The sequence below is a fragment of the Leptonychotes weddellii genome, chromosome 10, assembly GCF_054177405.1.
Source record: "Leptonychotes weddellii isolate Sample4059 chromosome 10, ASM5417740v2, whole genome shotgun sequence".
Taxonomy (NCBI): Eukaryota; Metazoa; Chordata; class Mammalia; order Carnivora; family Phocidae; genus Leptonychotes; species Leptonychotes weddellii.
Window position 1 is genome coordinate 117,155,549 of NC_138378.1, and position 21,991 is coordinate 117,177,539.

A 21,991-nucleotide genomic window follows, 5' to 3' on the forward strand; every position below is an offset into this window, starting at 1 on the left:
CCCCCCCCCCCCCCCCCCGGTGTTCCATGTGTTACTCTCTGAGGTCTGTAACAAATTATCACAAACTGGGTGGCTCAAAACAATAGAAATTTATTCTCTCACAGTCCTGTAGGCCAGAAGTCCAAAATCAAGGTGTTGGCAGAGCCATTTTCCCTCTGAAATCTCTAGAAGAGAATCCTTCCCTGCCTCTTCCTGGCTTCTGGGAGTTGTGGGCAACTCTTGATGTTCTTGGCTTGTGGCTGCATTACTCCAACTCTTTTTTTTTTAAGTAAGCTCTGTGCCCAACACGGGGCTCAAACTCATGACCCTAAGATCAAGAGCCACATGCTCACTGGCTGAGCCAGCCAGGTGCCCCTACTCCAATTTTTGTCTCATTACATGGTGTGTGTGTGTGTGTGTGCGCGCGCGTGCATGAGTAGCTTCTCTTTCACGTGAACACTAGTCATTGGATTTAGGGCCCACCCTAATCAGCATGACCTCATCTCAACTTGATTACATCTGCAAAGCTGTTATTTTCAAATAAGGTCACATTTGTAAATACTAGGGGTTAGGACTTGCACATACCTTTTTGGGAGGACACAGTTCTACCCACTACAAGCATTAAATTATCTAATTTGATTAAAATGGGGAAATTGTGAGACATCTGGCTGTATGTCAGATAACTTACTCATATTTATTTAATAAATACTGTTGACTTCCTTATGCACAGCACCATTATTTGCTATGGAAGGCAGCAGGGTCCTTGCCTTTGGAGCTTTTGCTCTGGTGGAGAAAAGTAAGATACCGTCAGTAGACAACAAGGCGGTTAAAACAAACAGACGATAAGGACACCTGGGTGGCTCAGTTGGTTGAACCTCCAGCTCTTGATGTCAGCTCAGGTTTTGATCTCAAGGTCGTGAGTTCAAGCCCCATGTTGGGCAATTGCTGGACATGGAAGCTACTTAAAAAAAAAAAAGAAAAAACAAATGGATGATGAAAGAAGCAAGGAACATGTCATGAGGGGAAGACATTTAGCCAGCCCTAGCTAGATAAATAGAGGTATTGGTAGAGAGCAAGCAGAGGCAAGAAAGTCACTTCAGAAGCTATTAGACCAGTGCAGAGGGGAGGTAGTGAGGGATCACACTGGACAATTTCCTTGAACAGCAATTAAGCAAATTAGTGCTTCTCTACAGAATGAAATATTTAGAAACAGTTTATGAAACCTAAAGAGTAAAAAAGTTAATGTAACTAGGGCACCTGGGGCACCTGGCTGGCTCAGTCAGAAGAGCATGCAACTCTTGAGTTCAAGATTATTTAAAAAAAAAAAAAAAAGTTACTGTAGCTAAATGTAGTGTGGTATCCTGAATTGGACTGGGGAACAGAAAAAGAATATTAGTGGCCAAACTGTGTGATCCAATTAGACTTGCTAGGGCCGGGGAGTGGGTAATGGAGAGTGACTTGGGTATGGAATTTCTCTTTGGGCTGCTTAAAATGTTCTGGAACCAGAGAGTAGTGATGGTTGTACAAACCCTGTGAATGTACTGAATGTCACTAATGGTAAATTTTATTTTAGGTGTTTTATCACTATTTTGAAAGGCCATAAAAAGACACATTATCTTAAAATTTGTGAAATCTGACGTTAACTTTTTAGTTTTGACAAATACCATGATTATGTTGGATTGAACATTAGGGGAAGCTGGGTGAAGAGTGTGTGGGAACTGTGTATGAACTTTGCAACTTTTCTGTAAGTCTAAAATTATTCTAAATGAAAATTCTATTTTAAAAAATATGAAAAAAATGCATGCGTCCAGTGTTTTTTAGCCCGATATCACATTGTGTGTGTTTTTGTTTCTATGTACCTTTCATCTTCTGAAATATAAGTCCTTTGAGGGAAATGTAAGATGTGGGTCTATTTGGTATCATTTTCCCCCCAGCTTTACTGAGGTATAATTGACAAATAAAAATTGTGTATATTTAAGATGTACCACATGATGATTTGATATACCTATACATTGTGAGATGATTTCCACAATCAAGTTAATTAACACATTTGCTACCTCACATAGTTAGTATTTGTGTGTGTGTGTAGTGAGAACATGTACTCTCAGCAAATTTCAAGTATAGAATACAGTATTATTAACTATAGTCACCATACTGTACATTAGATCCCCAGAACTTACTCATTTTAAAACTGAAAGTTTGGGGGCGCCTGGGTGGCTCAGTCAGCTGAGTGTCTGGCACTTGATTTTGGCTCAGGTCATGATCTTAGGGTCATGAGATTGGGCCCATTCCATGTCAGGCTCCGTGCTCAGCGGAAAGTCTGCTGGAGATTCTCTCTCCCTTTCCTTCTGCCCCTCCTCCTGCTCATGTGCTCTCTCTCTCTCTAAATAAATCTTAAAAAACAGAACAAAACCTGAAAGTTTGTGCCTTTGATCAACATGTCCCATTTCCACCCCTCCCATCCCAGCACCTGGCAACCAGCATTCTACTCTCTGCTTCTTTGAGTTTACCTTTTTAAAAACTACACATCTTGGGATGCCTGGGTGGCTCAGTTAAGTGTCTGCCTTCAGCTCTGGTCATGATCCCGGGATCCTGGGATCAAGCCCCACATCAGGCTCTCTGCCCAGCGGGGAGCCTGCTTCTCCCTCTGCCTGCCACTCCCCCTGCTTTGTGCTCTCGCTCTCTGACACATAAATAAAATCTTAAAAAAGAAAGTTATAAAAAAATAATAATAACCCTGTGATAAAGATGCCTGATAAGAAAAAGGCATTAAAAAATTGTGTGTGTGTGAGAGAGAGAGGGACGGAGGGAGAGGAGAGAGAGAAATGGTTACTAAAATTTTAGACGAAATGGCTGGTTTCCCTCTCTTTGTGAACTTGGGGGAAAATATTATTCCAGTTTCAATCAGGCCTGATTATTTTCTTGCCCATTTAAAAATTCTCAAAAGAATCATCTGTTTGTTGGTGAGGATCCTCAAATATTATGCTTTGCCCCATGCATGACTTAATTTTCACTTTTCTTTGTGAAAGAATCTGAACTAGGTTACAATTTCTGAACTAAAATCTTGGAAACTAGAGTTCTTAGTAGATGACTTTGTAGATAGTTGTATTTCAGCAGTGGAGTTTGTTATCTGATGGAGATTTATGAATGGACTCATGTTTCTTGAAGTGCTAGCTTCACACAGACTTGTTCACTGGCAAAAAAACATACAGATGCAGGAATAATTAGCATTTTAGAAATGGAGTGAGGAAGACGCTATTCATCCAGAAGTACTGGTAGGATTAGAATAGGACTGAGAGCGGCGAATAAGAGAAATAGAGCTAGGATGACAGAAAAAAAAGCCCAAACTCAGCCAGAACCATATGTGGAGATATGTGTTTAATGACTGTAAATATTTTACTCTTTATAATTTATTTTACTCTTAAGTTCACTTCTAGTAAGTATATAAATTATAAATAATTCATTCTATAGCATGAAATCAGTTATTCTCAAGAATCTTTTACTTATCTTTGTTGGATCCTAAATTAAAAGAACCACTTCTGGTGTTAAGAAGAGGAACTTGGGGGGTGCCTGGGTGGCTCAGTTGTTAAGCGTCTGCCTTTGGCTCAGGTCATGATCCCTCTCCCACTCCCCGTTTGTGTTCCCCCTCTCGCTGTGTCTCTGTCAAATATATAAAATTTTTTAAAAAAATAAGTAGGCAGTATGCCCAACATGGGACTTGAACTCATGACCCTGAGATCAAGAGTTGCATGCTCTACGGACTGAGCCAACCAGGTGCCCCTGGCTGTATTTTTTTAAGCAAATGATAGTGGCTGTGTAACACATTACTTCTAATGTAGGAGCTTAAAACAACATTTATTCTCTCCCACAGTTTTTGAGGGTCAGGAGCCAGGGAATGGCTTAGTTGGGTGGTTCGGGCTCAGGTCTCCAGAGGTTGCTGTCAAGCTGTTGGGTTGGGGGACTGCAGTCACCTCAAAGCTCGCCTAAGGCTGGAGAATTCACTTCCAAGCTCACTCACGTAGTCTTTTTTTTTTTTAAGATTTTATTTATTTATTTGAGAGAGTGAGTGAGAGAGAGCATGAGTGGGGAGGGGAAGGAGAAGCATGGTCCATGCTGAGCAAGGAGCCCGATGAGGGGCTTGATCCCAGCACTCTGGGATCATGACCTGCGCCGAAGGCAGCAGCTTAACCAACTGAGCCACCCAGGCGCCCCTCACTCATGTAGTCTTCAACAAGTCTCAGTTACTTGCTGGCTGCGGGCTGGTGACCTCTATTCCTGTGGGCCTCTCTGGAGGCTTCCTGCATGTTCCACCGAGTGACCTGAGAGAGCAAGCAAGCAAGAGAGCACCGCAGATGGAAGACATAGTCTCTCAAAATCTTTGAAGTGAAATACCATCACTTCTGCTGTATGCTATTGGTACCATGTGTTAGGGGACTGACTATACAGAGTGCGAATATCAAGAAGCAGGGATCATTGGGGGGCTATTTGGGGGCTGGTGACCACTGTGGCTATCAAATCCCTCAGATATTTATATCCCATTTGGTAAATTCAAAAGAACGACCTCTAACAATTTCAATTTTAAATGTATTTACATTGTACATTATGCTGCAAATTTCATCCTGATCAATTCTTTTGGGGGTAAGAGAATAACAGTTTGAAGACCACTTGCTCAGACTACTTGTTCTTCTATCCAATGTGTCCCTCTTATCATGTTCCTCTGGCTCTTTATCTCCCCCACGTGGTGTTAATTTATCTTGAAAGATATGGACAACTGATAAATGAAAGACAAACGTCAAATTGGAAATCCTAATTTGGGTACTGATTTGTAAATGGGAGAGACTGCTTCATATCTGGACTGTCCCTGAAAATCCAAGACTTCTGGATATGAATAAGAAAATGTATCAAGAGCTTTACTTTTTAAGAAACAGCATTTAGTGGGGCATCTGGCTGGCTCAGTCAGTAGAGCATGCGACTCTAGGTTTGTGGGTCGTGAGTTCAAGCCCCACATTGGGCATGGAGCCTACTTTAAAAAATTAAAAATGGCATTTATTAAACAGCTAAGTGCCTTCCATGAGCAAGACACTGTAGAGCTGTGAAAGACACCAAAAGAATATAATCTAGGATCTACTGAAGTTATAAGCTGGAGAACATGGTGCCTGGATGTTCAGGAGATGATATTCTAATTGTGTTTAAAAATTGTATACAATGGTCACATTTTTATGGGATACAGCTTTTTTAATTTTATTATTATTTTTTAGGTAGGCTCCACACCCAGCCTGGAGCCCAAGGCAGAGCTTGAACTCATAACCCTGAGATCAAGAACTGAGCTGAGGGGAGGGAAGGAAAAGTAAGATGAAATCAGAGAGGGAGACAAACCTTGAGACTTTTTTTTAAAAAAGAGTTTATTTATTAGAGAGAGAGAAGAGAGACACCAAGGTGGGGGGAAGGGCAGAGGGAGAGGGAGATGCAGACTCCCTGCTAAGCAGGGAACCCAACGTGGGGCTCCATCACAGGACCCTGAGATCATGACCTGAGCTGAAGGCAGACACCTAACCGACAGAGCCACCCAGGCTCCCCTCATGAGACTCTTAATCATAGGAAACAAACTGAGGGTTGCTGGAGGGTATGTGGGTGGGGGGATGGGGTAACTGGGTGATGTGCCCTCCTTAATGCCCATGATGTAATGAGCACTGGGTGTTACATGCAACTGATGAGTAACTGAACTCTACCTCTGAAACTAATACACTATATGTTGGTTGAATTTAAATGGAAAAAAAGATGGTTTCTACAAAACAACAAAACTGAGCTGAGATCAAGAGCCAGAAGCTTAACTAACTGAACCACCCAGGTACCCCAAGGGATACAATTTTTTTTAAAGTTGTGTGCAATTTACAGAGGTGAAATTCGGCTTGCTTTTTGATTAAGTATGCCAGATGTTTATATTTAATGAAGGCATACCTCAGATGAACATACCAGGTTCAGTTAAGCCAAAAATGCAAAGCCAGTAACCATGGATAACAACTGTTGGAAAGATGCTGAGATTTTAATGAGGCAAACCACAATGAACCTGTTTAAACCACAGTTTGTGTATTTTATTAGGAACTAGCCTTGAAAGTTCACCGAGCAAGGCTATATCCTATTCCTAACAATTTACCACTTCATAATGGAGAAAAGGCTGTTCGACTCACTCTTAAGTGGAAAATGTGTTATGTCCTACTTGTATAAATTTTAGTTGAACCAAAAGAGCAATAAGCATCCAATGCTTTTAGAATGTTTTTCTTCAGTACTATAAACACTCTCACTCAACTACACAGAGCTAAAATTATACAAAGGAAACCAAATACAAACTGCTTTGGGAAATCTCCAGTCTAAGCTCACGAACCAAGCAGAACTGACTTTTTAAAAAGTTGGCTGGAAGATTCTAGCTCCTGTGCTCACACAGATGAGGAGTTAGTGGTAGGATTCTAGAATCTGTAAGAGTTTGCAGACCCTCTGCCCACAGCGCCAAGAAAACGCGCGTTCAAAGAGTTCGCGTTCATTTCCCTCCACCAAGCCCTGCTCATTACAATGGACGTCGCCGCTGGCCGCACGCTGGGCGCGGATAGCCCGGCTGGACACTGCACTTGTCTCCGGGAGGCTGGCGCGTGGACCGGGCTTCTCCGCCGTCCTGCGTCCCAGGCGTTTCGTGGTTGGCTCATTCCCCCGACCACACCGGGCCAGGCGCCCCTTCGTGTCCGTCCTGGGCCGCAAGGCTGTTTCTGTAGCCCGTGCAGTGAAAAAGATACAGGGATCCTAACCAGATGGGGGACCCAGACCACCGACGCGGGCGGACGCGCTTCTGAAGGCCTACTCGCGAGCTCCCGCCTCCCTCGCGGCGGTCACCCGAGGACACAGCCGAGGCCAGGATGGGTCGAGTAAGGACGTCTCGCCCAGCGTCCGAGCAGGCGCCGGCCGCACCCGGGGGGATGGAAGGGAAGGGCTGAGGGGAGGGGAGGGGGCGGGGCGCCGGCACGGGGCGGGGCGAGCGAGGGGCTCCCGGCATGCCGCGCGGCGCCCGGCTTCCGGCTGTGGGCGGTGCGGGGACGGGCGGCAGCCGGAAGCGGGTTGAGCCGCCCTCTCGGAGCGCTGCTTGCACTTCCGGGGGCCTCAAGCCGGGCTCTAGAGTCTTCCGGTAGGCGGCGCGGGAGGAAAAAGAGGCTTGAGGGGCAGGGCCGGGCGGATGCCCTTCACTCCCAATGTGAGCAGTGTCCCAGGCCCCCGTCAGGCGAAGGCTGCCCAGAGAGGTGGAGCCGGTGGCCGGGCCGGGAACATGAGGCACTGTCTCCTCTTCTTGACCAGCGTGGTTCCTTTCGTGGTGGCGCCGCGACCTCCGGACGATTCCCCGGAGCGACTCGGTAAAGACCCGGGAGAGTTGGCTTAGGGCCGGCGCCGGGCGCCTGGAGCGCGCTGCTTTCGGGGAAAAGCAGGGGACCAGGATCTTTCAGGGGTCTAGGGGCGGAGTATTGGACGGTGGCGCGTCCCTAAGTTTTCGGTGCAGGAAGGGGGTGTGGCTCTCGGAGTTTAGAGAAGGAAGGGAGAAGGGCTTGTCTTTCTGAATGGGAAAGGGCTACTGGAAGGGGCTCCCGGTAGTGACTGAGGGCCTGGGAGGGGTCTGCCTCCTGAGTTTGTGTTTTGGGATTGTGTTTGGGAAAGCGGTAAGGGGGGTGGTGTTGGCTCGTGTTTGGGGAAGGAGATGTGGTCCAGGTCCCTGCCCTACTAAGGTGTTCCTACCAAAGCCAGGACTTGGAGGGGGGGCGGGTGCGGATAGGAAGGGCCCAAAGCTCCAGCAGCTCTTCCTGGCTCTGCAAGGAGCGAACTAGAATTTCTGCTGTAGGAGGTTCTTTATGTAGTAATCTGGTTGGAAGGCGGTGACTGGAGAACTCATCTTGGACTTGAGTTTTGCGAACTTTGTAAGCATGTACTTACTTAAATTGTAGCTTATTGGGGGTGCTGGGAGGGGGCGCTTGAACCTACCACGCCAACTCTTTGATACCGCTTGAATGCCTTCCTTGCCATTTTAAACAAAGAAATTATCAGGGATGACCAATTTGATTAGTTCTGAGTCCAGGAAGTAGAGGATTCATATTTAGATTTTCTTTTTTTTTTCAACTAACACCTTTTTTGAAATTTAAATTCAATTTACTTAACGTATACTGTATTATTAGTTTCAGGGGTGGAATTTAGTTATTCATCGGTTGCATATAACACCCAGTGCTCATTACATCAGGTGCCCTCCTTAATGCCCATCACCCAGTTGTCCCCTCCTCCACCCAGTCTTTAGATTTTCTGAAGAGATTGGGTTTTAGGATGGACGTACATTAAGAGATGTGAAATTTGTGTAAACTTACGAAGTGTTAGGATTCTTTGCCTTACAAAAGTTGACATATAAGACAGTTTAGTAATTAAGAATGAAACAGTATATTTTCCCAGTGTGCAAAGTTGATTTTTCATGGTTGTATTGGTCTCCAAATCCCACCATGATTCCATGTGTAGTGTTATGCAGATTGAGACTGCATGTGGGTTTTCTTTATATCTAATTAAAACTTTCACATTAGTTTACTGGCAGTTTTTTTAATGGACAGAAATTGTAATTGACTGAGGGTATTAAAGCTGTTGAGTGTTCTCACCTGAACAGCTGTTTTGTGGTTATCTCAAATTGAAATGGATTACAGGTGACTGGTGTAATGAAAGGCAAGGGAGCTTGTTAGGAAGGGCTGAGATGTGATAAGTCAGTACATATTGAAGGAAAATTTTGAGGTAGTGGTGGTCAGGATGGAGGGATAGAGTAAGGATCTACTTCATAAGGATAAATGTTAATAGAAACAAACATGTATTTTGGTATTAAAATTAAATTTCTACTGTAACACAGCTGTTGCATTTTTATTATGCTCTTGTTCACAGGTGGAAAAATAAGTAGCATGAATCCTAAGGATGTCCATAGTAAAAAGGAAAACGTTACTTTCTAGATGAATCCTCCACAACATTCACAGATCATGGAGGGGTTTTTTTTGACTGTGTGTTTTTTATTTGCAAAATGCTGACCACCAGTGCCAGAAAAATGCATAGCCTTACCCATTTATTCACAAAATGTTAGAAGAGCACATACCGTATGCAAGTATTTTGTGTGGCATTGGAGATAGATCAGACAATATGCAACTTCAAAAAGCCTTTGCATAGTGGTACAGAGAGATCTAAACAGACAATTCCAAAAACAACATGGAGGAGAGTGATACAATACATTACGGCAAGTATTATTATCATGAAGAGGCACTGAATCTAGCCTGGGAAAGTTATCGAAGGCTCCCTGAAGGAGGTGATACTCAAGCCCAGACTTTAAGTTTAGGTAGGTGAAGAGGGAAAATAAGGACACTCCTTGGTGGGGGTACTTACAAACTGTAGAGCTGAAAGGAACCTTATAGATCATGTTTTAGTTTTTCAAATAAAACAATAGGAAAAATGAGCCTCAGAAAGGTGTAGTGAGTTGTCACATTCTCACAGTGATAAGTATATGCCTTGTGGGTATTTTTTCTTCTGAAGAATGACTTTGTGTGTGTGTGTGTGTGTTTGTGTTTGATGGCTCCAGATGTGATTAGTTGCTTAGCTTTAGCATTATTTAGATTGAACTGGTCAAGATCAAAGAGTAGTTTTATAGTTAAAGAGTGTGGTTTATTGTAGTCTGCTCGTCTTATAAATGTTACCATAAACTCAGTATTAAATTTCTTTTTTAAGTAAACACTACCCGCCATGTGGGGCTCAAACTCACAACCCTGAGATCAAGAATTGCATGCTGTACCAACTGAGCCAGCAAGGTGCCCCTCAGTACTAAATATTGATTAGGGATTTGATAACTTTTTTTTTATTTTTTAATTTTTTTAAAAGATTTTATTTATTTATTTGAGAGAGAATGAGAGAGAGAGAGCACATGAGAGGGGGGAGGGTCAGAGGGAGAAGCAGACTCCCTGCTGAGCAGGGAGCCCGATGCGGGACTCGATCCCGGGACTCCAGGATCATGACCTGAGCCGAAGGCAGTTGCTTAACCAACTGAGCCACCCAGGCGCCCCGTAACTTTTTTTTTTTAATTTTACTTATTTATTTGAGAGAGATAGTAAGAGCGGGTTAGGTGCAGAAGGAGAGGGAGAGAGAGAGAGAAGCAGACTTCCCGCTGAGCAGGGAGCCTGACGTGGGGCTCGATTCCAGGACCGTGAGATCATGACCTGAGCTAAAGGCAGATGCTTAACCGACTGAGCCACCTAGGCACCCTGGGATTTGACAACATTTTTCTGAAGGATAGAAACATATACTAGAATCCTGGCTTTTGGAGTACTCCACAGGACACCCAAGATGATTTCAGTTGAACTGTTATGAATTGCATAATTCAGGAAAGTTATGAGTCATGTGAACTTAGTCATGATATCTTGTTGAAGTTGCAGCTGGGGTGTATAAGTCTCACTTTGATTTCAAAAGTGTTTTCCCTTTGTGTTACTTTTAATAAAAGAGGATGTAGTGGGTGGAGGGAAAAAATATAGGTCACAGATGAGGGATGAAGGTTTGTATCTGAAACATTTTGAAATTTACCTTGAGGTTATTGGTGTGGGGATTCTCCACATTGCAGTGCTTGTTTTTCATTATTGACAGCCCCATTTTGCTCAATATTTTGACATCTGGCTTCCTCTTTTGATGTTAATTTTGCTTACAAGCTACATTCCTTTGAAACTGAAACACTTAACCACCCTAACTGTTCCAAGGGAGATTTTAATGCCAGTCTGCTTTGAACTAGTCGAAGAGATAAACTGTATTTCTAGAATAGAATGAAGAGTTAAGCAGAGAGCCATGGTGGAGACATTGGGAGAAATCCTTTTGGCTTTTACTGAGTTTCCAGAACATTAAGTGTAGGTGTCCTTTGAGGCCAAATGTCATTGATTTTTGGGTTCTTTACCATTTTGTATTTGTGAGGGATGGTGTTTTCAGTTGGAAGTATAATTTAAAGAAAGTCTGAAAAAGATTGATGGAGGGAAAGAGGAGTAGGAAATTGGTTTTACTGAGGTAGGGAAGTGAAATAAAGTGCTTTTTCATATATCCCTTAACTTAGCCCTAAAATCAACCAAGGGATTGGTATCTACCTCCCCACACCGCTTCTTTCTCTCTTCCTTTCTTTTCTTTTAACATGAGTTGTAGGCCCTGACAAGTCTCATCTGCTGCTCTGGTTTCACTTACATTTGATTGTTATTCTGATAACTACTAAATATGTACTCTGATCTAGACTTGTTCGCTGAAGCTCCATACTCATGTATCCAACTGCCCACTTGATATTATGGAAGTAGTCTCATTGCCTATCCTGAATTTGTGTCCCTTTCAGCTACAGAGCTGTATGGACCAATCCCGGTTTCCTTAGAGATTCCCTTGGGTTGTGCAGACTTTTATTTGGGCTCAGAGTTTCCGTGTGACTGGTCTTGCTGGAGAATCTTGGCCCTGGTGAAGAGTTCTTGATAGGGAATTACTGAGGCAGCTCATCCTCCATCCCCCCTAACTGGTGTAAACCCAGAAAATTTTTTAGTTCCCAGGCTCTGGGCTCCACTGCCTAGCAGAGAGCACTGTTCTCCTTTTCCTCATCCTTTAGTCCCAGGGAGGGATTCACCCACATCTGGGGCCTACTTCACAGTAACTTGGCCAGGTCACTGCCTTCTCCTGCATCATTTGGGGAGTCCTGAAGTGCATTCAGGTCTCATGTGTCTTCTACACAAGCAGACTGAACACTTCATAGCAGTCCTGGCTTTTTCTTTTCCACTTCTGACACCAGAAGATGACACTGATAGTGTCATCTTGGGAAACTCTTTGTACTCCACACAGCAGAGCAGTTGAGAGTGAGCAGAGGGCTACAGGGGTTCTGCATTATACTTGCAAGTTATAGTCCAAGAATATTCAATTTATTGCAAAAAGAAAAGAGAAATTAAGTAAAAAGTCCACAAGTGTTCCTGGACTCTTGTCATACAACAGTTGATTGTTTTTATCCTGGGACACCTGGGTGGCTCAGTGGGTTAAGCGTCTGCCTTTGGCTCAAGTCATGATCCCAGGGTCCTGGGATCGAGTCCCACATCGGGCTCCCTGCTGAGCAGGGAGCTTGCTTCTCCCTCTGCCTGACGCTCCCCCTGCTTGTGCATACTCTCTGACAAATAAATAAAATCTTTAAAAAAATAAAACTTAAAAAAAATTGGTTTTGTCTTAAAAGTGTTGACTCTGGGCTTGATGAAAGAAATATGGGTATAGTTTGTCACTGTATCAGTCAGTGGCCATAAGAGCATATCCCAGAGATGAAACAATTTGGGTGTAAAAGAAGGATGGAGTGGTAGGTTTCTGAAATCTATAGGCCACTTCACACCTACATCGAGAAAGCCAGTTTATTGCAGGCCTGAAGCTCCAGCTTTCTCCTTATTCTTTGAGAACATATAGAAGGAATGAAGTATCAGCTGCTTTTTACTGCTCATGTCAGTGTTGAAAATCATACAGAACAGATTTGATTTCTCCCTGCCTAAAATCACTATGTGACTTACCAGTAACATAACTGCAAATATATGATAACTTAATGCAGAAAAATCCCATATAAATGAACAATGTAATTGTAAACTGTATGAGGAACGAGATGTAGTGTGGAACTCCAGAATCTTTCAGCATCCAGCTGTTCCCTTCTGTCAACTCCTCCCCCAAACCTGCTCCTACTCATGGTTTTTTTTTTTTTTTTTTTTTTTTATCTCAGTGAATGTGGTGCCGCTATCCACCCACATACCTATGTCAGAAACCTGGGGGTCTTTTCATGGTCTCTGCCTGGATTGCTTGGCTGCTTACTAGCGGATTTCCCAGACTCTGGTCTTCTTCCCTTCTAACCCACGCTCCACCCTGCAGTCACAGTGAAATTTCTTATAGCTGTTGCCTTATGCACAGTCCAAAATCCTTAACTTAGTTCCCTGGCCCTTTGTGACCAAATTCTGCCTGCCTCCAGCCTCACCTCTTCCCATCTGTGTGCCGTTGTGTCCTCCGGCTTCAATGAGTTGCTTTCATTTCTTTGAGAATTATGCTCTGTGTTTCTTGGGGACCTCAGCGTATGTGTTAGGCCCTCTACTTAGAACCCTGTCCTTTCTTTCTCTTGGCGGTCTCCTCATCCTTTTGGTCTTAACTTCAATACTGTTTCCCTAGGAAAGCATCCTTGGCTCGCCAGGCAGGGGTCATCCTCCTGCTCTGTCCTTCCATAACTTCCTGCCACTTCCTCTCCCTTGGTACTTTACATACTTTATAATTTTTGTGTATGGTGGTCTTTCCTCCAGTGTCATAATATCAGAAATACATTCCTCTTTCTTTCCATTATATCCCTAGTGCCTGGAAGGTGGAACATTTTCAGTAAATGTTGAAGAAATGAATAGGATGGGTCTGGTGGAAGGGAGGAAAATGAAGTGCAGAATGTGTATGCAGGAAAGGAGCGGTGGGGGTGGCAAAGATACAAAAGCAGTAAGGGAGGATAGTGTCTCTAAGACTAGAAACTAACTGGACACAGGAGGCCGAGTGAGGGAAACCATAGCATGTGGCAGAGAAGAGCGGGGAGGGTTGGGCAGGGGATACCTAAATAAAGTAGTGCTCTAGTTTGACCTTTTGAATTGTGTCTGTTGTTTTCTAATTTTGTGTTTGTAGCCAGCTAAAATGAGAAAAGCTCAGTTGTTTACTGCTGGACTGCTGGAACAACTTGTAGAAAGCCGGGAAGGTGTTCCCTGGGCAGCCATTGTGGAGTGCTAAGAAAGATAATTAAGTGGCTTGTACTTAAGTTTATTGAGAGATTTGGATATAGATAAAAGATAAACTCTTGGGAAGTGTTTCAAATTCTGTTGAAAAAGCTATAGGAAGTTGAGATTACCAGTGGTTGGAATTTTGGAGGTGAAGTAGGGTGAAATGCCAAGTATCTGAGAGGCTCCTTGCTGGTGAAGGGCTGTAGTGAGAGCAGGATCTCTGCTTGTGGCATGAGGGGGGTGCTTGTATCATGTTGTCTGGAATGGTTCCAGGGCATCCAGTGTGAGGTATCTAGTTATTATAAGAGGACAAATTACAGTTGAAACACATTAGTTAGGTATTTTAAAGTGCTTTAGCAAGCTACATTTTAAAAGTGCTTATTATGGAAAATATACGTAAAGATAACCAGTGATGTTACTTTTGTGCTCTTTCTTTTTTCTAGACCTATTTTTATACATAGTTAAGATCATGCAATATGAATAGTTTTTTTAATCTGCTTGTTTATTTAATATTATAGTGTAAGTATTTTCCCATGTTCTTAAAAATCTGTTGTTACCAGCATTTTTAATAATTGGAGATTTTTCTTTTGTCATTTGGAAGTGCTATAATTTATCTGTTTCTCCATTATTAATTTACCTTGTTTCTGATTTTTGTTCTTAAAAATAATGCAAGGCTGAACAAGGACCGTCTTTGTGCCTAAAGCTTTTATCTTCACTTTGAGCTGCTTCCTTGAGCCCAGTTCAGTGGTTTTCAAACCTGAGTGCATGAGCATCACCTGGAAGGCATGTTAAACACAGATCACTGGGCCTCAACCCAAGGATTTCTGACTTGAGTAGGACTGAGAGGAGACCTGAAAACTGGCCTTTCTAACAAGTTCCCAGGTGATGCTGCTGGTGTGGGGACCACACTTTGAGAACAACTGGCTTGTGTTATTGACAATGACACTACAGTATTGAGGTTAAGTTTCTCAGGCAGTAGGAGTGATTATGATCTTGAATGAAACTGAATTCATGTACCAACCTGTATCAGGGAAGTTGAAGAGCTGTAAAGGATTGTATCAGCATCTCAGCATTGAGGATTTGTGCAATTTGTAGACACAGCAATGCTGTTTTTTGCAAGGTGCTGTGCTGGGTTTTGTGAGGTAAGGGTACTGTGAATAATACAGCCCAACTCCCTTTTGGCTCTTTTACAGTCTATTTGTGAGAGAAGACAAATATAATACAAAAGTGCCAGAAAAAAGGTATTAACAAACGGCTACAGAATTCAGAGGGAGGCGAGGCCATGTTTGGTTAACACGTCAAAAAGTAGGAGGCCAAGAAGTAGAAGGTCCAGGAAGAGCTAGGTTTTGTTTTTGTTTTTTTTTAAGATTTTTATTTATTTGACAGAAGGTGCGAGAGAGCGCGAGCACAAGCAGGGGGAGCGGCAGGCAGAGGGAGAGGGAGAAGCAGGCTACCCACTGAGCAAGGAGCCTGATGTGGGGCTTGATTCCAGGACCCTGGGATCATGACCTGAGCCGAAGGCAGATGCTTAACTGGCTGAGCCACCCAGGCGCCCCTAGGAGATACAGATACACACACACACACGTATATAGGCAATATATATATATATTTAACTTTTAAAAAAATTAATTTATTTAAAGTAGGCTCCACACCCAGTATGGGGCTTGAACTCATGACCCCGAGCTCAAGAGTCTCACACTCTACCGACTGAGCCATGCAGGCACCCCAGAGCCAGGATATTTTTAAGGAGTTTCACAAGTATGACATCAGTGAAGCTTGGGGTTTTCAGCCAGAGAAGTTCAAGTTCAAATCTTGGTTCTGTGCTAAATTAGCTTTGTGATGTACTTCTCCCTGAGCTTGTTTCTTCATCTGTAAAAAGGGGATACTACATCAGATATGTTTGTACAGATTACATAATAAAACACCCAGCAAGATGTCTTGTAGGAAACACACACTCGAAAATTGTTGAATAGGGACACCTGGCTGGCTCAGTCGGTAGCGCATGTGAATCTTGATCTTGGGCCCATGAGTTGGAGACCCACGTTGGGCGTGGAGCCTACATTTAAAAAAAAAAAAGTTGAATAAATGGTAAGCTGCTTGAAGGTTTTTCATTGGTGCGGCTAAGCCTTGTAATTAACAAGGCCAAATCACCAAGGACCATCTATTGGCATAAAAGTGATTGATGCCTTTTGAAACAGCCTTTCTACGGATTAAATTTTAAAGGAAGTTTTGTTGATGGAAAACGAGTGGTACCCAACAGCTGTCAACTTTGCTGCCACTTTATTTAATATTATCTTGAGTTAGAGACTTGGATGGGTTTTTTTTTTTTTTTTTAAGATTTTTTGCATTTATTTTAGAGCAAGCATGTGCACATTGGGGGAGGGGCAGAGGGAGAAAGAGAGAAACAGACTCCCCACTGAGCGCAGAGCCCCACACAGGCTCTCATGAGCCTGAGATCATGACCTGAGCCGAAATCAAGAGTCAGTAGCTTATCCGCCTGAGCCACCCAGGTGCCCTGATTTGGATGGACTTTGATGAAATTTACTTTCATCATATAACATGCTTACCTCTTGTTTTCTTCAGGTTTGCCTAAATATTGTGTAACAGTGAAGCATCTTTCTTTTGACCACTCTTTATAAACGGGCCCTGCCTACTCCCTGTCTTTGCTATTCTGCTTTAATGTCCATAGCACTGACCTATATTGTGCATTGTCTCTCCCACACTAAAACGAGTGCTGCAGTAGGCAAGGACTTTGCTCTATTTAATGCTATATCAGTACTGAGACCAGAGCCTGGCATATAATAGTGAATTAATGAATTGGTGAGTGAAGAAGAGGGAGAAGAGGGAGGAGAAGAGTATTGGGTCAGTTCTTTTAAAAGTGGTCTTGTGGGCATATTGTAAACTCAGGAACAATATACTTGTATTTTAAGCTCCTGGTGCTATATTTTAAGGACATTCTAAGTCCAGTGGAATGATTTTGAATACCATTGCTTCTGTAGTGATATTTGTTGAGAGAAAAGGAAAGCATCAGCTCAAATATTTTTAGACAGTTTCTACAGAGATTTCAGTCACCAAAATTCTCTTCCAAAAATCCTCCTGATTTTGGAAGAGGCAGCAGAGTTGCTGATGAAAAGTGACTTAATGGGTATCATATCCTTTATAGTGTTTACTTTTGCTCTGTACCAAATAAAAACATTTTGTTTTATCTTTAGGGCGGCACATGTTTGCTTATCTTGGGTTCCAAGTCATTTGGGTAAAATAATTAATGTTGGTTTTTTTTCGGGGATTAGTTTGGTCATATCACTTCTAATGTCCAGTGGATTGATCATTCTGTGTCTGTTGAGGGCAGCAGTGTTTGGGATATTACCACTCTTTTGCTCTTTAATTTGGAATATGTAATTTCTCTGTAAAGATTTACTTTCTGTTTGCTCAGGCCATTAATACATTTGTTCATTTGTTGCTCTTTCATACTACACATCAATTGATAAGGAATTGATGTAGCCCAGCCTAGCAGTGGTCAGGTCAAGTTGGTCACCTTCATCTTAGAAATTCTAAGCAGGCAAGCCAGAAATGCCTTGAATTTAGAATTTAGCTGATAATGTAATATGACACTCTGAGATAGCAAAATTATTAGTATCTAGTATGAATATGAACTCATGTTCAGATTCCCCAATTGTCACAAATATCTTTCCAGATTGATTTGTTTGATGTAGGATCCAAAAAGGTTCACACATTGGCTTGCTTGCTGTGTTCTTGTCTAGAGTAGTCCCTGCTTATCTGTGGGGGGATACGTTCCAAGACCCCCAGTGGATGCCTGAAACTGTGGATAGTATTGAACCCTATGACGGAATGTTTTTCCTGTACATACATACCTACGGTAAAGTTTATTTCTAAATTAGGCATAACAAGAGATTAACAACAGTAATAATAAAACAGAACAATTATAACAATAGACTGTAATAAAAGTCACATGAATGTGGTCTCTCCCAAAATCTTTTTTTTTAAGTGAGCTCTCTGCCCAACGTGGGGCTTTAACTCACAACTCCAAGATCAAGAGTTGCATGCTCTACCGACTGAACCAGCCAGGCGCCCCCCTCCTCAGATCTTATTTTACTGTACTTACCCTTCTTGTGATGCTGTGAGATGATAAACTGCATACATGTTGAGGTGAAGTGAAGTGAATGATGTAGGCATTTTGACCTGGTGTTAGGCTCATGTATACTGACCTCCTGACAGACCACAGCTGACCTCAGGTAACTGAAACTTCGGAACTCGAAACCTCAGATAAGAGAGGACCACTGTATTATGTCTCTGCCTGTCCCTTCTTTCCCATACCATTTATTTCCTGAAGAAATTGGGTCATTTATTCTGTAGGAATTCTGACATTCTGGATGTGGCTGATTGCTTCCTAAGGTTGTTAGTTAATTTGGCAGTCTAATCCCTTTATGTCTTAAAAACTGGAAGTTAGGTCTTGATTAAATTCAGGTTTAATTTGTGGTTTGTTTTTTTTTTTTGCTTTTTATTTATCTGTTTTGGCAAGAACGCTTCATAGGTTGTGCTTAGCACTTCAAAATGCGTTATGTCAGAAAGAGTTTGTTGTCAGACCTTGTCATTTTAGTGATATTAAAATTGATTAGTAAGTTTAGGTGTTAATAACCTTTTTACCTTTGTTTCAGAAAAGCTTGATTCTTTACTCTCAGACTACGATATCCTCTCTTTATCCAATATCCAACAGCACTCAGTAAGAAAAAGGGATCTACAGGCCTCAACACATTTAGAAACACTACTGACTTTTTCAGCTTTGAAAAGGTAATTTGAACTATTTATAAAAAAATATTGGGGCAATGGGGGACTTAGTTTGGCAAAAGTAGAAAAATAAGGGTGTTTACTGGAGTCTTAGGAAGTTACCTTTTAAAAATTTGTAATTGATATAATTACAGTCATAATTCTTATATTACTTATTGCTTATTCTAAAATTCATAGTGATGATTATTAAAAACAAGCAAATGGGTATTCCAAAGGTATTAATGATGGTAATAATGTTTGTGGGATTCTAACAAAGGATTTTAATTAATTGCATGATTTATGATACCTTAAAATATTGTATGCTACTTTAGAACCATCAACTGTGTACTAAATATTATCTTCATTTTATATGTGAAGACACTGAGATTTAGAGATCAAGGATTTGTTCAGGACCCCACAGCCTTGTGGTAAGCTGGATAGAGAAATCAGTGCTCTGTGTATATTGAGTTCCTCTTACATTGTGGCATAAATTGATGTGGTCTTTTCTTTCTTTTCTTTTGCTTTCTCGTATGTTTTGCAGATATAAATCTGTTAGATAATTGCAGGTCTCTTTCTGAAGTCTTTTTAGGGAGCTTTACTAATATCAAAACACACAATGAGAGGTGTAAATGGACTGAATCACTCTGAATTTGTAGGTTAGGCCTTCCCCAACAAATGGGGAAGGCCTGTTTTTATTTTTTATAATCTTTTTTATTTTTTTAAGATTTTATTTATTGAGAGAAAGAGAGAGAGAATGAGCAGGGGGAGGGGCAGAGGGAGAAGCAGACTCTCTGCTGAGCAGGGAGCCCAATGTGGGACTCGATCCCAGGACCCTGGGATCATGACCTGAGCTGAAAGCAGATGCTTAACTGAGCCGCCCAGGCGCCCCCCCAAGAAATATTTTTTTTTTCCAAGGAATATTTTTTAAAAAGAAAGTAATACATAAACTTGGTTTAAAAAGCAAACTATGGAGGGTATAAGAAATTTTCACTTCTCCTCAAACTTCGCTGACCTAGAGAGGTTTCCCAAATTAACCTCTAAAAGATTTTAATGCATATTTTTTGCATGTAGATCTGTGTACATGTAGGTAATATAGATAAATATATTTACCTCCTTTTTAACAGCTGTATAAATATTCCTATTGCATAGAATTGTAACGATTTGTTGGTTAATAACTTATAAATACATATCGTTTAACCGAAGTGATTTTTGTTTTCTATAGCAAACAGTGCTCCAATAAATATCTTTGTGAATATACTCTGTCTAGGTATTTTTACAGGATACATTCCTGAAAGGAGAATGAGTCAAGGGTATACATACTATAAATGTTTACAGATGTTACCATATTTCTTCCTAAAGACATTAGCCCAATTTATTCTTCTAGCAGCAGTGTATGAGCTTACCTGTTTCCTGTTGTCCTTGGCAATAGGTTTTATCAGCCCTTAATTTTTGTCCCTGTGAAAGGGGATGGTGTCTCATATTTGTCTTGATTTTCATTTTGTGTGAAATTGAGCATCTTTTCACGTGTTTATAAGTGATTTATTTTTCTGTGTCTCCCTTTTCGTATCCTTTTACCATTTTTCTGATTGGTTTATTTGGATCCTGAACTGTGGTCATGCTTAGTATATTTATCATATGTGTAACTGATATTTTATGCAGATATATTTTACAGTATCTTTTTGGTATTTTTTTGAGTTATTGCCATCATCCTTAGATTATTTTTGAATAATTTCTGTCAGAGTTCATGTCAAAATATTGTCATATTGGTTATCCAGCTTCCAGTCGTATAGCCAATTTGAACAGTGATGATAATAATAATCATAGTCTATCTGCTACTTATTTTGTGTAGTTTACTTGAGGAGGCACTTTGCACATGCTGTCTCTAATTCTCACTGTGCTCCACAAAGTTTTTGTTACTCTGCTTTTGGGGAAAAAAATTGAGACTCAGAGAGGTTGAGTAACTTGCTCAAGGTCACTCAGCTAGTGAATGGAAGATAAAGGATTTGAATACAAGCCTGTGCTGTTTCTGCTGTGCAGATAGGGATTTTGGTGAAGGAGCGGATATAGTATTTTTTTTTTTTTAAAGATTTTATTTATTTATTTGTTAGAGAGAGAGAGAGCACAAGCAGGGGGAGAGGCAGGCAGATCAAGAAGCAGGCTCCCCACCGAGCAGGGAGCCCGATAAAGGACTCGATCCCAGGACCCTGGGATCACGACCTGAGCCGAAGGCAGCCGCTTAACCAACTGAGCCAGCCAGGCATCCCAGGAGCGGGTATAGTATTAAGAGATAAATTAGGAGCAAAGGATAAGGGGAAAGCTGCAAAATAAGAACTCAAAATTTAGCTTTCTAGGTTTTTTTTTTTTTAAGTTAGGTTTGAGGTGGCTCGTAGAGTCTTTTCTATGGGGGGAAATACTCTCATAACCTCACACATTCCTCTCTTTCAGGTCTCATAGATGACATTGGTTCTTTAAGAAAATGTTCAACAATATCTACATATTATCTCTCTGTGTAAAGAAGCAGGGAGATTTGTAATTTATTTTATAGCGTTTCCATCTTAAGGGTTGTTTTTTTATTTTCAAGATTTTATTTATTTGAGAGAGAGAGAGTGAGAGAGAGCAGAAGCTGGGAGTGGAGCGGAGGCAGAGGGTGAGGGAGCAGACTCCCCACTGAGCAGGGAGCCAGAGGTGACTTGGGGCTTAATCCCAGAAGTCTGGGATCATATCCTGAGCCAAAGCTAGGTGCTTAACCAACTGAGCCACCCAGGCGTCCCCATCTTAAGTGTTTAAATGGAAATGTATCTAACTGTGTAGGAGAACTTTGGATCAGGTACTTTAAAATAGTTTATTTAACCCTGAAAACTATTCAGTTATTAGTAGGTGGCATTATGGTATTATTTTCATTTGTAGATCAAGATACTTAGATTCAGAGATTAAGGCCATGAGTAAGTGGTGGAAACAGGATTTGAGCTAGGTTTGTCAGACTCCAAGGCCCTTTCTGTTACGCTGTGTTAAAAGAAAACGAAGTGGGATATTTGAAATGATCAGTTTATATAGGGCCGAACTTACCAATGTGAAGCTGCTCATTACTTGATGGTAATTGTAAATGATTAGATTTTCTGGTTTTAGACAGTAGTGGAAGGCAAGGTAATTTAAACCAAGGTCATAAAATTGAATTTTTATATGATTATTATAATAGCAGTTGAAAAGCATGGAAACACTGAGAAATTGTATGAGAAGTTAAAAAGTAATTTTACAAAGAAAAAACCTGAAATTTGCCTAGAAGTTAACATTTCCTCTGTTTTATAAATCAAGAAATACTATTATTCTAAAGTAATGAAAAAGTTAAAAATATTGTTTTAATACTTTTTGATAATGTTACACTTTTTTTTTTAATGTTGCACTTTTAAAAAAGGATTTAG

General features: G+C 41.5%; 1 protein-coding gene across 3 annotated transcripts in view; it reads left to right on the forward strand.

The window, feature by feature from the left end:
- The first annotated feature begins 7,131 nt into the window (after window positions 1-7,131).
- Window positions 7,132-21,991, forward strand: part of ADAM17 (ADAM metallopeptidase domain 17) — a 52,384-nt gene continuing 37,524 nt past the window's right edge. Inside the window, exons 1-3 of one of the 3 annotated variants that reach the window (XM_081797218.1) lie at window positions 7,133-7,150; window positions 18,464-18,596; window positions 18,951-19,000. Coding sequence is in view for 1 of the 3 variants with exons in the window: in XM_006737555.3 (XP_006737618.1) it covers window positions 7,199-7,373; window positions 18,464-18,596 (308 nt within the window). In the remaining 2 variants the exon portion in view is untranslated. The other 2 variants (XM_031032657.2, XM_006737555.3) reach the window with 2 other exon arrangements.